General features: G+C 37.6%; 1 protein-coding gene across 6 annotated transcripts in view; it reads right to left on the bottom strand.

Moving 5' to 3' along the window:
• pde8a (phosphodiesterase 8A) overlaps nucleotides 1-16,354 on the bottom strand; it is a 45,830-nt gene that overhangs the window by 2,939 nt on the left and 26,537 nt on the right. For 5 of the 6 annotated variants that reach the window (XM_068323876.1, XM_068323960.1, XM_068324044.1 and 2 more), the window contains 19 exons: nucleotides 15,286-15,476; nucleotides 13,111-13,167; nucleotides 12,860-12,914; nucleotides 12,205-12,293; nucleotides 11,940-12,018; nucleotides 11,459-11,599; nucleotides 10,758-10,846; nucleotides 10,560-10,611; nucleotides 10,426-10,468; nucleotides 9,269-9,346; nucleotides 9,019-9,089; nucleotides 7,074-7,238; nucleotides 5,025-5,073; nucleotides 4,718-4,853; nucleotides 4,411-4,609; nucleotides 2,906-3,123; nucleotides 1,764-1,896; nucleotides 792-956; nucleotides 568-697 (listed from right to left, as the gene is read on the bottom strand). In XM_068323876.1, coding sequence (XP_068179977.1) covers nucleotides 568-697; nucleotides 792-956; nucleotides 1,764-1,896; nucleotides 2,906-3,123; nucleotides 4,411-4,609; nucleotides 4,718-4,853; nucleotides 5,025-5,073; nucleotides 7,074-7,238; nucleotides 9,019-9,089; nucleotides 9,269-9,346; nucleotides 10,426-10,468; nucleotides 10,560-10,611; nucleotides 10,758-10,846; nucleotides 11,459-11,599; nucleotides 11,940-12,018; nucleotides 12,205-12,293; nucleotides 12,860-12,914; nucleotides 13,111-13,167; nucleotides 15,286-15,476 — 2,140 coding nt within the window. Of the gene's footprint in view, nucleotides 1-567; nucleotides 698-791; nucleotides 957-1,763; nucleotides 1,897-2,905; nucleotides 3,124-4,410; nucleotides 4,610-4,717; nucleotides 4,854-5,024; nucleotides 5,074-7,073; nucleotides 7,239-9,018; nucleotides 9,090-9,268; nucleotides 9,347-10,425; nucleotides 10,469-10,559; nucleotides 10,612-10,757; nucleotides 10,847-11,458; nucleotides 11,600-11,939; nucleotides 12,019-12,204; nucleotides 12,294-12,859; nucleotides 12,915-13,110; nucleotides 13,209-15,285; nucleotides 15,477-16,354 lie in introns of those variants that run through there. The other variant, XM_068324280.1, reaches the window with a different exon arrangement.

The following is a 16,354-nucleotide window of genomic DNA, read 5'->3' as shown; positions in this document are numbered from 1 at the left end:
AAATGCCTATAGTCAGCTGGCATAGACTCAAACATAACTGATCCATATGTCAGATAAACGGCTGAAGACCAGATGATTACACCTCGTCTTCAAGAAGATGATTGAGTGAAATCAATCAAACTGATTAATCAAATCCGTGGCGCTTTGCTGCCTTCCTCCTCTCTCCCCTGCATACCTTTTCAGCTCATTCTTCTGTACTGTCAAAAAACATTTGCAGAGAATCCTAAATAAATCAAAAATGCGTTCTTTGTTGCATTCGTGGACTTTGGTCCGCTCTTGATTGAATTATGCCTTCACTGCACCCAGCAATTTAAGATAAGATAAGATGGACAGAAGCTGAACATAAATGATCCTTAAGACTTAAAACAATTGTAGGTATAAACACTACCAGTTACTATTAACATTGTAGATTCTCATGAAGTTTACTAGAGAAGGCCAAAGGTTTGCAAAGCTGTCATCAAAGCAAAGGGTGGCTACGTAGTTCCATATGTCTTTTGTTTTTGATGATGATATCTGGGATTAATCAATCTGTGTAGCTTGCATTTGCATCAAGCTGTGCTGACTTACCATCCCATGCATCAAACATGTCCGTAATGAAGTAGTCTATGAAAGAAATCTGGGACTTTGGGATGCTACATGTGTTTCTGTCGAACACAGGCATAACCACTGGTAAACCTTGTCTCTTCTCTTCATCCGTCTGCACAGAACAAGTGACCATCACACTCAGTAAATAGATATAAAAACAAAAGCTTTCATTTGGATTAAATTCAACACTCTGTTTTCCAAATTACCTGTGCAAAATACTCCTCTGAAATGCGTCCAGCCCATTCTATACAGAGCTCTTGAGGCCTGCATGGATTGGAGATGTCAGCACACTTAATCAGCATCCGCTTCACAAGGATTCGATTCTCTGGGGATGTCAGAATGTTTTTGACAGATTCCTCATCACAGTTTCCCTAGACAAACAGATGAAGAACATTAGTAACTGAGGTCTTACTTATTAGCTTTAACAGACAGCTCTGTAGAAAACACAACTGTAATTTAAAACCGACTGTGTTTGCACATGAATCAAAGTGAGATGATCAAACATGGACCTGACAGCTTAAGGGAGTTTGCAAGTTTCTCTAGGGAGAAGAATAAATTAATATGTAAAAGAAAAAAGAGACATGATTTACAGTCCACTGTGTTAAGATTCACTGACAACCATGTTAAGCAAAAGTGCAGAGGGATTTTACTGAAGAAGAATGTCATTAATAATGATCAGCCAAAAGAGCTTCTTTTTATCAACTAAAATAAGATTTATAACAAACAAATAAATGTGTAATCTGAGTTAAGTTTTAAAAATGGCTAAAATTTAGTACAACGTGGGAGTAATGAACATGAAACCATTTATTTATACCATTCCTGCTGTTAAAGGGAAGACACCCTTTACATGGTTTGTGTTGAGCATTCCACACACAGATGACAAAGGTAGAACCAAGTTGTAAAAAATTCTCCCCACAAAGATATCTGTGCCTGGTAATAACAGACAAATCCCCTGCACAAGTATGATCTACACACTGCCTGTGTGTGTGTGTGATTGTGTTTGATCCTGTGTGTGACAGAACCAGTTTATAATAAGCCATGATTATCTGGTGCATGAATGCGTGTCCTTCCTGATCTGACACAAAACTCTGATCTATTCAGAAGAAAACTAACAAATATTTCTACACATGTATAAAATGAATGTATATTAAAGCATTTATTTCATGTTTTAATCTCACCCCGTTCTCCTCCAGAGCAGCCAGCGGCTTGTTGATGCTGTTGACAAATTTGTTGACATGTTCAAAGTGTTTGGTCATCTCAGTTGCGAGCACCATATCAATGACGGCCTGTCGTAGTGTTCGATATTCATTCCTTGTGTTGGTTTATCATATGGATGTAGGGGAGAACGTGGAGGAGAGATGGAAAAGAAAACAGAGAGAGTGAGATAACAGTGTGGTAAACAGCATGGAGACCTGTGTGAACAGTCTTTCCCCTCTGACTGCAGTGACAGCGCTAATGAATGGATGCTTTGTTCTCCGTACCCCTCTGAGGGAACCAGTACACGTGAGCCATTCTGCTTTGGGACTCAAATCACATTACTATCCCACCACTGTCAGTACACACACACACACACACACACACACACACACACACACACACACACACACACACACACACACACACACACACACACACACACACACACACACACACACACACACACACACACACACATACACACACACACACAAATACAAATTGTTCATGCATTTGTGTTGTAGCACATAAGAACAAAATGCCATCGCAAGGCCAGGAATCTCTGTCTTTGTTTTTGTGTCAAAATATCTTAAGAACCAATCATCCAATCCACCTCACATTTGAAGTGTGCATTATTGAAGAATGATGATATAAAGATACCATCCTTGTCATCTGCATATTAGAGGTAAAATTTTCAAAAGTGAAAAAAAAAAAATCTGTGGTCAACACAAAAAATAGTTTTTTGAAAACCCATAAATCTGATGAAGTTTAAACTGTAACCACGAGAAATAAAACAAAATACAAACAATGGAAAACCGTAAATCGCAAAAGGCACCTCTTCAGTAATTGATTGTTATCTACAAGATGTTTCATAAAAATAAAAGAAACAGTTTTTGAGATTTGCTCCAGAAACTAAACTGAATGGACAAACTTCATCCCTCCTCAGGTTATTCTCTCATTGATCAAAGTTCAACTGAACTCACTAAGTGAGATAAACACGGAATTCTAATCAGGTGTTACCATTGCAGATGGGTATTTGATTATTTTATTAAGTCATAAAAAGTCTGGAGCAATAAACTAGATCCTGGATTAATGGAATAACTTGTTGTGTAACGGATCTTACCTTTCAATGTTTTTGAAGATGTTACACTTATCATCTCTCGTGGTGATCTGGAAGGCCAGTGCTGCATGATGGCTCTCTAGCACAGCGGTGTCATTATAAAGGATGGCCAGCTCACTTCCTGCATTGCAGAGGAAGCTGTTGGTGCGGCCTGGGTGGTCCACATCGTGCACAGTAGCAGCAATCAGGGCAGCAACCTCGTCAATTGGATCCAAACTTTGCTGTTAGTGCACACAAAAATGAAAACAGACTAATATTTTACTATTACAGACTTATTGATATTGGGGTAAGGTTTGGTAGCTATAAATTATACAGTCGCCCAAAAGCTGCGTCAGTAAAACACTCTATTGAACTGCAAATCCCAATATCAACACAAGTGTGAAGTAAAATAAAAGAATAAAGAAGAAGAATAAAAGCATTCGAGGCTCACCTTAGATTAATGTTCATTAACAAGCAGACAAACACATGCATGCATGAGTGACTGTAAAATGCTTAAATAAACATTATTTCGTTCCAGTTATTTGAAGTGCTAAAGCATGGCAAACACAGAAAAACCTTTATTCTGTCAAACATTCGTAGAACGCTGTGGCTCTGAATTTGATCCTACCTTTTTCGCTAATTGTTACCAAAAACTCACTTCATTAAAAGAAACAAACCCATTAGAGCATTCTTCCTACAACATGTTCAGCGCTCGTCTTCATCTTTTTCTGCCTTTTCACCTTTACATGTGTTACAGAGTTTTTAAAATTTGAAAGTGGATGTAAAGACAAAACAATAAGCCGATAATCAAAAATATTAATTTACAACATGACAGACCGGCCAACATGTATGTAGAGTTTTAGCAATCAATTGACCTTGGTTGATGTAACTTTAAGGTTCACTAACTACGCCAGTGACAGATCATTCCACTCAAATCAGAAATAGACTGTTGGGTAATCAGTTTAGCCAGTGAATGCCTTAAATACTTTACTGGGCCACAGACATATTAGAACACAACCAGAAGAAATAAACCAAAACAAAACTATACGGTATATAGTTACTGTTTGGAGGAGTTTGAGCTCACAGCCAAAGCAGTGAAGGACTCTGACTTTCCGATGCTTTAAGTTTTAATGCTACTTACTGGGAAATAACAGGAGCTGAGATTTTGTTTTGACATCGTCTCTATGGCTTTAATTTTAATTTTAATTTTAATTTTTTTAAATTTAATATACTGTTTTTCATCCCCGAAGGGAAATTAAGAATGCACACTCTAGCTAATGATTCAATCGCATGCATATACTGGCTTTGAGCAAAGCACATAAAATTACAAAAACTGACATATTCAAACCCATTTGGACATTTGAACTCAATAAAGTTTTGCATTCAACCTCTAAAAACTACTTTACTTTCTTCTCAAAATGATTGCAGATTAAGGCTTTAAAATTATGACAAACAAAACTTTTATACACAGCATATCTACATTTATTTTCTAAAATAATGTGCTTCATTTTTACTAATAATTCACTTACCTTGACCCTCTCTTTGCAGAGGAAATAGGCTGTTGCATGTAGGACATCGGCTGCGTGAGAAGAGTTGTGGTATGAGTTACTGGAGTGGTAGTTAGCTTCAATCACTTGTAGCCAGGAGCGCAAAGTGGCCTCAGGGCAGTTTAGGAACTCGCAGACCCCGAACTGTGAGAAGATCTTCAGGCCCAAGTAGGTAAGAGGCCTGTGGGAGGATTCACCATCATGGTTCAATATTAGCCCCGACCACAAGCAACAAATTTTTTTAGAAACAGTCCCTCTGGTTGCTTTTAGTGGTGTGATGTGGTTTTACCGTTTCAGGGTTGCAGCCTCCAAGTTGAAGATGTCGAAATCCCATGATTCTTCATTCTCCATGGTCTGGGCGATCCGTGGGGGGATGTCATTCAGTGACAGAGGAGTTATCAGGTTACTGGGGATATGGTGAGGCTCTGTGAGCAAAGGACACAACAAAAAAAGGAAACATTTAGTAAGAACGGAGAGGACAAATCTGCTGGTCACTAGAAATGAGTTAACATTTAAACGAAGGAGCTGGCAAAAAAAAAAAAATCAACTCTAAAATGACTCATAACATTGTTCCTGAATGCTTTATGTAAACTTACGTTTCGTAGAAAAGATATACTCATTTCCAGATAATCTGCGTAAACCATCCTGGGACAATGGAAGAAAGACATTGTCAGGGACAGATATAGCACAAGACTGACTGCATACATACAATTCATAAATTTGTCCTCTCTGAACAGCCACTAAGGAGCTCGGATGAGTGATGAGCGCCAGCAGCACTGCAAAGCCCTTCAAAACAATTGATAGTAGGTTTATTTTGGGATCAATTGACACAATCCTCACAACAGATAGAATATAGAAAGTCCTTCATGATAAATTACGCTTCTAGGAGCAGCCTGGGAGTAAACAACGAGACCAGTCATGTTGCTGTGATTTGCATGTGAGAATAAACTGCTATAGATGTTTGACTGAATCATTACACAAGACAAAGAATTACCTAAGTTGTAGGTCATCAAATACATCATTTATTGATCTGGGGAGTCACATTTAAATCCACCTAAATGTGATGCAAAATCTTAAAAGACAAAAAAGTATACATTGAAACAAAGGCTCCACTAGTTCTCAAACCACAGACCTCAGACCTCCCTTAAACATTATCTAATACTATTATATTTAAATGCTTTTATTAAATTAGCTTGTCTTGTAAACTGCTTTTATTATTATTATTATTATTATTATTATTAATAATAGTAATAATAATAGTAATAGTAATAATAATAGTAATAGTAATAGTAATAGTAATAATAATAATAATAATAATAATAATAATAATAATAATAATAATAATAATAATAATAATAATAATAATAATAATAATATTAATAATAATAATAATAATAATAATAATTTTAAAAAATGTATTTAATTAACTAATTAAAATTTTTGGTACCTGATTTTTTTCCCACTGCTCCCTTAAAGATGTCAGTCTAAGGCTTGTAGATAAAACTACACTTACTAGTTTGTTAGCTAAGTCCACTACTATGAGTCGTCCCCTGGGAGTCTCAACCAAGGTTCTGCTTTTTGTTTCATCCAGTTGGTTTTTATCAAACATTGCAATTTCGCAAGCCTACTATAGAATTTTTCCATTGCATGCATCCTGTCATCATCTACATGAACTAGGATGATTGATGATTTACTGCAACATCAGTGGGTTGTCAGCTTTTTTCAGTTCACATAATGAAAAATGTATGGATTCAGAGTGTTCGTGTCCACTATTATTGTGATGGCAACACTAGCAGAATCTTCAACTGTCCAGGAGTTTTTGATCCCTGGAATTCCCTGCAGGAGTACTTGGGCTTAATGTGACCTCCTAAACCAAACTAAAACAATATTTCCACTATTTATCAGCTATGAGAACAACAGTTCTCATAGCTGTTCATCCAGTGTTCTGAGATGAGGCCCAGATTCACCTGACTACAACAAAATGGTGAAAGTAAATATGTACCAAGACATCTTTCAATCCAGCTACACTAAAGCACGTACCTCATGCATTTCTGGTTCTTTCAGTATGTAAGAGCAACTCTTCCCATGTGTGGACAATATCTAATAGCTCTGTCTCTGTATGTCCAAAGTGTACATATCCTAAGTACAGCCATGCTTAACCATCTGATCCAAAGAACAGGATGTTTCCAGACCCACTGAGTCGAGAGGAAGAGGTTTGTGTGAGTGCGACTGTGCATGTGTACAGAGGAGGGGAGGAGAGGGTGGAGTGGGCTTTCCTCTTCAGCCTACAGGAGCACAAAGGACAATCTAACACTTCCTCTGGGGCTGTTGCCAAGACTGCCAACTTGGCACTCTTTCTACTTCTGTACTTCACCATTTGCTCTCTCTCTCCCACAACTTTGTAAAGAAATCCTCACAGAAGCAACTGTCTATCTTGTTTTGTATTGCTTCTTGTATTTAATAAGTTATCAGAGGCTTTCTTGGTGAACCCTTTGAACTTATTCATGCTGACGTGCATGTTGTCACTGCGAACGCTCTGACGTATCTTATCATGTGGGAGGTGATTCATTTGCTGAGGAAGGAAGCTGTTTGGGTGTTTCAGACAACTTGAAGAACCCTGATGCTATAAAGGATCAAGTGCTTACAGTCATCAGCCCCCCCACAAGGTCGTTTGTGTGGGGGTCTTCATCCTTGGTGCCTAACTGTGGGGAATAGAGCTCAGTGGTCCTCAGGATCTCCAGTACCCGATCCAAGGCCTCTGCCACAGGCATAGGACTGCTCTCCTGAGCTGCATTTATGATGTTGATTACCTGCATGACAAAATAAATATGACAATCATAATAATAAAATTTAACCACAATAAAATGTCTAGTGTGTTTTGATAAAATGAAATACAAAAATAATAAACACATTTCTCGCATCAGCATCTCCGCATCTCCAAGTACAAAGAGTCTGAGAATGTCCTCATCTAGCAGGTTAAGGTTATTTATAATATCATACCTGACATTTATCATGGAAAATGTTCATGACAAGGGCCAGTAATGTGCCAAACTAAAAAAAAAAACTTCGCATTGTAAATTTTACTACTTATTTTAGATTAGCCAGTTGAATTATGCATTAGCATGTTGCTCGGCTAATGTGTGATAAACTGTCAGGATAAACAGTCTACATATATAGTCTTGTATGAAGCCAGGAGCAGGATGGATGCCGTGAAGAGTACAGCACTATCATCCAGCACTAGAATCTGTCTTTCTTTGGGATCTTTGCTGCTGTGTGTGTTGCTGCAGCGTATAACTGTTCTTGATACACATGAAGGTAATGGTATAGCTACTGTATGTGAAAATGATATAGTCAGACTGGAATGGTGGTTCAGGCCTGTCCGGCAGATGGATTATTTTTTTGGAAGGGGTGCTCATGGAGGACTGGGCTGCTGCAATAGAGCAACACAGAGCAAAAGAAAAAGTTTAGATCAGCACTGGTTTGTTTAATCTATTCCTTTGAAAAAAAAAAGCCCTCAAATAATCAAAGCATGACAAAAGGCATGAAATGCAATCTGTTTCTGACATCGAAGAATGAAGATGACCTCAAACTGCAAAAGGACCCCCTCCCTCTCTCTGTATAAATACTGTGTGTGTTTGTGTGTGTGTGTGTGTGTGTGTGTGTGTGTGTGTGTGTGTGTGTGTGTGTGTGTGTGTGTGCGTGCGTGCGTGCGTGCGTGCGTGTGTGTGTCCACACTGACAGTGGTGGGATAGTAATGTGATTTGTCTGTGGAGAAGACACCATTCACTTTTATATTATTTTTCCATGGAAAAAATGTTAGAAGGCATAACTACAACGTACAGTATGTGAGATATGCTACAGATATAACAAAAAAGTCACACACAGACAGACAACTGGATGAACAAACACTCGGACATAATGAAGACTATAACTCAAAAAAATCATTTTGTAGTTGGAAGTATAAAAAATATTTATATAATATATAATATAATATGATATGATATAAGCCATAAAACTAGAATTAGACAAGCATGAAGCTTGCAAACTGATTAAAAAAAAAAGTCCTGGAGGTCTAACTATGGGCATTTTTTTGGAGAGGTCAGCGAGTGTACGTATATGCAAGAACACCAAGTTCTAACTAACCCATGCACTCATATAAACACACACAGTACAGCCAGTTCTACCCATGCTTTATTCTAAAGAGGATGATGCCTACAGGGACTGACTACATAGTCAAATGATACAGCAGTGGAACTGCAGTGTGTCATATGACCCATCCCCAGGGACTTTCTTAGTTTCCAGACATCCAGACAGCAGACTCCACAAACCACTGAAACAGCAGGTCATTCTAGTCCAACAGGCTTTCCCATCTTGTGCGTGATCTTTTTATCAGTCTCTTCTCACCATGATGTGTGTGGCCTCTAGCATCAGCACACAGCTGTACATGAAGTGCTCATGCTAGTAATGGAAGTCTCACTGATTTAAGAGATTAATCATAAGACACGAAATGTCAATGCTAATAAACTTTTTAATTATATGATCAATGTTTTGGGGGGGATCACGTGGAAAAAAAAGAAAGGATGAGCCCACCTTGGTGATGGGAGCCTCAATAGTCATGGAGTGGATTCGGGCCATTGAGGAGTGTCTTCTCTGTGAGCTCCCTGGAAAGATAATAAGAAGATTCCCTAATTGTATCAAAATACGAAAGTTAACCACATTTCCAAACCACTTTCTAATGAGTGTGTTCATGCATCCAGTCAAATTCTGATGCGACCAGATAACTGGGAAGGTTTCATAAGCTGGCAGGAAACACACAGAGCTTCTCTCTTCTCTCTCTCACCATCACTCCCTCGAGATGTTGTGGATCTGACATCCAGGGAGCCTTTCCTTCGGTCTTTGTGCTTAGTCGATTGGATGTCTGGGGAGAAGAAAACACCAAACATTAACATTAATAAAGTTCAGGTTTAGGCACAAAGCTGACAGTGGCTGCCAAAACATTATCTATAGTCTAGCCTGGATCCATGTGATTGTTAATTATTATTATAAACCTTAATATTCCTTTCAATTTTTAGTGTCCCAGCCTTTAGTAAGAACATTATCCCATATTTTACTTAATGTAAACTCATACCATACAAAAAAAAGACAACGTATAAGTTTAACTATCAATACTTTCTTATTTTCTGAATCTTCCAGTAGAGGATATAAATATTTAAATTTTAAAATATTTTTTTCAAAGTACTGTTAATTTTTTTTGCAAATACTTCTCATGCAGGTATAAATAATGACTCTGCTGGGACTGTTTTCTGTCATACATGTGCCATCCTGTGTACATGTATGACAGCCAACATCCCTGTGTACACGTCACACAGGGGAATAAGATGTAACAGATTTGAGCTACACTGACTTTATTTGTGGAAAGCATCAATCTCTTTTTTAGTTTTGGCCTTTCGTGAACTTGACTCGTGTTTTAAGACGATCAAAAAGGCAATTTTCTTGACTCAACCAACTTCCTCAGTAATTGTCTTTCTGAAATCAGAGTTTGGTGGACAAAAAGGAAGAGAAAGACGAAAATAAGTGAGAAAGAATAAGTGAAAATTTTGTGAGCTGGTGAGCAAATGCCAGCACAGCAGAGATATGATTCTTGTTTTGTTTGCCTGACAAGAGAGCAGCCACTGCATTTTGAAATTATTGGTAGATGATCTTTGCAGTTGATACCACTGTATAAGGAACAATGGTTCTGTTAAGAGGAAAATAAAAGCATGAATAACTTATTTAAGTATAACAAAAGACAGAATTCCACATTTCTCAGCTAGATAAAGCAGGAATGGATACCATTGGTCTAGAAAAGAAAGAATCTCCAGCATGGTGAAACACATTTGTTTCCAAAGCAAAGATTCCTAAGTGTGGCTATATTTAATCTAATAATATTAATGTCTACAAATATGTTTTGTGTTTCTATATAATCAGTAAAACGGAGGAAAGGTAAGGCAGTTTCACCTGTCTGAGACTCTGCCTGCACACGTTCACTGGTTTTGTCATTCTGTATGAACAGAAGAGAAAAGGACATGGGTTCACAGAGGGAAGCAAAAACTCCATCATTAATAATTAACAAAATCATACACACATCTTACCTTATTATTATCATTTAAAGGCCGGTTGATAGACACATAGTGTCTGATTTTTCTGAAAATGAAAAAGGCCAATTGGTACAACGGGAGAAATAAACATAAAAAACAAAGATATAATAAATATTTTATCAATATTTAATTCAATACTCAATTTACATTTGCTGAGACTCAATGTATCAGGCCTCAACATAATACACTCACCCTCCCTGTCCAATTACAGGTGTAATTTTCACATTTTGCTGAATGCTGTCACCATTCTTCTTTTTGGCATAATAAATTCCCTGCCACTCCTGGAACATGACATCATAGAAGGAGGACATGAAACATATAGACATATGAAGAAAACATTAAGGAACCATTCGTGTAAGATTTTGCAAAATGTAAAATTTGAAATTGTCAAAAAATTAGTGGGAGTGGGCTGGATATAGCGTGGTGATGTTTATGCCTTGCACAGGTGTTTCGGTGCATTTCAGAGAGCAGCACGCTGCTTTAATAGGTCCGGGGAGCGCTCCTGGAATCAAGTGCATGTGTTTCATGTCCTGCCACCTACAGATTGCTGCAGCAGCTCAAAAAGACCTTTCCTGCTGTTAGCCTGTCTGGGACTGACCTTCGCTTTCTGTGTAGTAAGATTACAGCACAGCCACCGGCCACTGTTCTTATGCACATGAAACAAAACGGCTGTTTGGCCATTAGTGCAGATTTACAGCACACATTCATGCACAGGCACAAAGGTAAGATCTACAGTGAACACGTATACTACATTACATCCCAAAATCAAAATAACCTCAAGGTGATCACTCATCAGCTAGTGTCAGATTAGGTAAACCCCTTTGAATTTGAATTATGTGAAGGAATGAAATGCACATTGTAGATGATGAGTTCCTTTAATGAATGAGTATTACCTTTCCTTTCCGTATGCAGGAATTTATTGTTTCAAGGAGATCAGGCTTATTCTTCTCACTTTTAGGCACTTCTTTTATTTCCTTCCCTATTAGTTCACCTTGTTGGTAGCCCATAATGGACTCATAGGCAGGGTTCACGTACTGTAAAGGAGACAACAATATTCTGGTTTAAACTATGATGATGATCAGACAGTTAAGATGAAAACTTTTATAAAAAACAGATGCTTTAAAAGAAGTCGAGGCTTGTTTGTTTTTGTTTCATGCAGCCCAAATCACATAATTCATGTGAAAACAAAAGCATGGTGACAGAAGTTACAGTGACGACATTTGAAGAAATAAGTCTTTCAAATGGTCAAGGACCACAACTATCAAAACTAAGATCTGCGATCACAAGACATGAAGAGACAAAAGAGAGGAGGAAAAGGACGTGAAGAATCACATTAAAGCAAACAGAAGCATTAGAGTTGATTTAAAATATCACCTGAATTACTTGATCTTCAGAAGTGATCTCTATGGCCTCTTGGCTTTGTTCTAGAGCTGTAAAAATCGCATTTCCAGCCCTTGATCAGGTGGAGAGACAAGAGTATTACAACTATTATTACCAACGAGAGTGCCCAATATGCATTTATACCCATATGTACATTTAAACCTTTAGCATTAAATCTGTACAGATTGCAGAAACTACAATTAATGCCCTCAAAGAGAATAATTCTGAATAATGTTAGAACTTTTTACAATATACTCACCTCAATTTGAACTGCGCCCGCACTTCTCCATGCTCCAACTGTAGCAGCTCATTATAGCAAGCCATCATATTGGCATTCTCCACATATCTCTGAGGGTCAAAGGGCAACACAGATCAGTCAAAGACAGCTTAAGTCCTATTGTGACATTAATGTCTCTGCCATTTTGATTTTGATTTTTAACATCACGTTTATTCATAAAAGTCAAATAACAAAATAATCACGTTAACACAAAATCCAAAAGAGATTCATGTAAAGAGGATTTTCAACGTTACTGTAGGTTTTCTGAACAAAGAAACATCTAAACTTATAACAAGTATCAAACAAAACAAAAAAATGTAAAAAAGACAAAATTAATTAAAAAAAACATTATTCCATTCTGCACAATCGTCTCTTCTACAACCATGTCTTTTACTTTTTTTCCTTAGTTTTTTCAGTTTATAAAACTCTTGGTCTGTCATAAGTGAAGCTATAATTCTGCTTCTGTCACAAGTAACGATCTAGAAAACTTAATGCACACGGGTCCTAAACAAATCCAAAAGGATTTCTGATCTGTGCATCTGCCTTAAATTGAGTGTTAACACAAAATAAAATACATATCAAAACAATAACACAATTACAGGCAGTACAACACACACTCACACATATTATCGCTCACCCTATTAAAGCCAGCATTGATAAGGGGCATTACAGAAGCTTCCTCTCTGTCTGGCCTTAAAGAGAGAACACATGTCAGTTGGCAAACATCAGAAGTCTGCTCCTACGACGGGCCGTAGGCCTACACAACTCCTCTGCACCAGGAATTTGAATTCAGCCAACACTCCTGATAATTAGTAACTTACAAAGACAGAAAGAAACACGGACACTGAAGTACAGAAAAGCAGGAAAGGGGCACAAAATTGTCCATACCTTTTCACAACGGCGACTATCACAGTGTTTTCTGAGGAGTGGACCGCTCTAATAGACCTGGATGTAAACAGAGGGAGCCTTTTAGCTAGTCAGAAGGCCTGTGGAAAAGCCCATGGCAACATATCAATTTATTTTTCAGCCGTTTACACTCCAATTCTCCCAGGTAGCTCAGTGGTGGAGCTCTGCGAGAGGGCATAGCAGTGTTAAAGAATGCGGTGTACAGGACCACTCATCCGCCTGTGGTTTGCCCCAGCCAGTGGTCATAAAGGCCCTTTAGTTCCCCCATTGCAGCCTGTGCGTGTACACTGAACATATGGATTGGCCAAAATGAATAGGGTTTACATACATGCTGGGCAGGGCCAATGAATGTTTGCAAATGTGTTTTTGGTTTGAGCAATGGCTAAAGATAGAGGCTGGAATGGGCAGACACTGCTCATTTCTCATCAAAACAACTCTACTGGGAAACATGTGATGGAAGCTATGAGCCCAAAGTGAGTTTGACTATTTACCCAAACCAAATCACACACGGTACCAACAGATGTAAAGGAGTGCTTTAATAAAAGATCATTTGATCTGGATCACGCTACAGTCTTAGACAGGACTGTAGAACGATAGTGGATTCATTCAACCAATGGGAAAATAAAGAGGTAAATACAATATTTTCCACACTATAAGGCGCACCTAAAAGCCTTTAATTTTCTCAAAAACTGACAGTGCACCTTATAATCCAGTGGGCCTTATTTGTGAAAAAAGTTTTGAATAGGCCATTCATTGAAGGTGCACCTTATAATCAGATGCACCTTATAATCCAATGTGCCTTTTATATGAAAAAAGTTTGAAATACTTTATTTATTGAAGGTGCGCCTTATAGTCCAGTGCACCTTATAGTGCGGAAAATATTGTTGTTAAAAAATAACGCTTAGCAAAATAATGAAAAAAATGGATGAAACAGAAAACCGAAAATAATTCATGAATTGAGAGAAATAATTTACTGAAATTAATTAAGAGTTCATTAACAGAAACTTAAAACATAAAGGATAATGAACTGATAAAGCTGAAAAATTGAAAGCTAAGCAAGAAATACGTTTTAAAGATTATTAAATATATTTAATATCAATGGATAAATGCCGACACTGGGTGTTCTACTGACTGACATGTGACCCATGGAGGAATTTAACTCCAATGACTTACAGTGGTTTATGCATCTCTTTTTGCAAGATATCACAAAGAGTCCACAAAAATAAATGATGAAAGTGTTATTAGTATTACTGGAAATCAAATTAACAGCATGTTAAAATGGCTAAGAGGAGGCATCCTACAAGCGTACTGTAAAGATTCAGGCCTGTCCAGTATGGGATCTCTGTCACACATCTTTTAAAGGAGCAATGGTTTCTCCGTTCCACAAACTGGGAACGATGCTCCACAATGGGACACACATGCTTACTGCATTTAATGGAGTTAATGAACTGACAAAGTACACTGAGTACGATTGAATCACAGTAGTTTTAACAGCCTTTGACCTCTTAATCAGGGAAAATATCCACGATGACGTACATACTTGTTACCATGGTAACCACATTATTAGAAAAAAAAACCATATGACTTACAGGTCAATAATTGAATACCTTTCTGAGAGCTCACAGTCATCACATGTTTATAATAGTAGGATAGTTTTGAAAATATGTGTTACAATCATAATTATAGCGTAACAGAACAGTGCGGGTGGGTCCATTGGCTTTCACACAACGGATTAGCTGCTCCAGGGGACTGGAAACCAGCCAAGACCAGTCTGTCTGGGAAAACATGTTCTCTTCCAAATGAACTAGGCATGAATACATCCTGATAAATGGTTATAGTAGTTCATTAAAATTTGGATAAATGTAATGTTTACATTTTACAAATAGTTCACGTATGAAGGGTTGACAAGGTCGCAATCTGACCCTTGACTGACCAGCTAAACACTGGCAGTTGTACAACAAAAATATTCTAATAATATTGATGTGAATAAAATAAATTGTAATAAATAAAATGCAGCTTTTACAAATGTACCTATCTGTAACACAACAATGACTGTGGGGGTATTTGATTTCAGAGTTGAGTTGTGGTTGAGGTCCACTGCACAATCATTCCAGAAAAATAATATTAAATACATTAACGAAAAGAGAAATGTCCTACCGGCATAGTGCTTCAGCGTCAAAGTGTCTGGAATGTCTGTGGTCAATGATGACGAGGTCATGCTGCTTCTCCAAGAAGCATTCAAGAGCCGACTCTGGTGTTCGCGTCATACTGCACCTGAAGTTGGCCTTCTCACATGCCCAGCAGAAGCCATTACTCTGACTGTCCTCTTTGGCAAAAACTAAAAGTACCTGCAAAAACAACAGATGGCTAAGTACATAGCAGGTATAGGCTTTTTTTTAATGATGTCAGACAACAAAAATACATGATTTATCTAATATTACAGATGTCAAAGACTTTGTAAATAAATATTTTTCATAGGGACTATAAATATGATAAAACAGAACAATATTTTCCGCACTATAAAGGGCACTGGACTATAAGGCTCACCTTCAGTGAATGGCCTGTTCTAAAACTTTTTTTCATATACAAAAGAGCGCTGGATTATATGGTGCACTGTCTGTTTTTGAGAAAATTAAAGACTTTTGGGTGCACCTTATAGTGCAGAAAATAGTGTATAAAAATAACAGAGATGTAAACTAGAAATGCAGAAGAGAAGAGAAACACAAAAATAGAAAAATAGTTGTATGCAAACAAGTATGAAGACATCTTATATAATATATGTATTGAAACAACAATAGTCGTTCGCTCTGGCAAAATGTGAATTACTTATAAAGAACTGCTAAATCAATGTATTTTTTTAATGGCAAAATTATATGGAACCTGCAGTATTTAACAGCAGCACTGACCACAGCTGAAATCTGATCTGGCTCTGAAGGGCCACTGTGATGGCACTTTTCTTTGTGTGATCTCTAACACATCTTTTAACTCTACAGGTGCTGTGTTGATTTCATGTGGGAAGGAAGCTGAAACGGGAAGGATTTTCTTGTTTATGACTTCCAATGCAACTTTGGTATCTCACTAATCTTATTTATAAGGGAGATTTGGTCATTCTGATGTAACATAAACACAGCAGTGGTTGAAATTGATGATGATGTGAACGTGGCATGAGACTGCACCTGTAGGAATTGAACTAAAGTGTTGTTTCCATCTCCACCTCACCTGAGGT

Source organism: Antennarius striatus, chromosome 1, assembly GCF_040054535.1.
Source record: "Antennarius striatus isolate MH-2024 chromosome 1, ASM4005453v1, whole genome shotgun sequence".
NCBI classification, from domain to species: domain Eukaryota; kingdom Metazoa; phylum Chordata; class Actinopteri; order Lophiiformes; family Antennariidae; genus Antennarius; species Antennarius striatus.
Note: the sequence above shows the minus strand (reverse complement) of the source record. Positions and strands in the feature narration are given on the sequence as shown.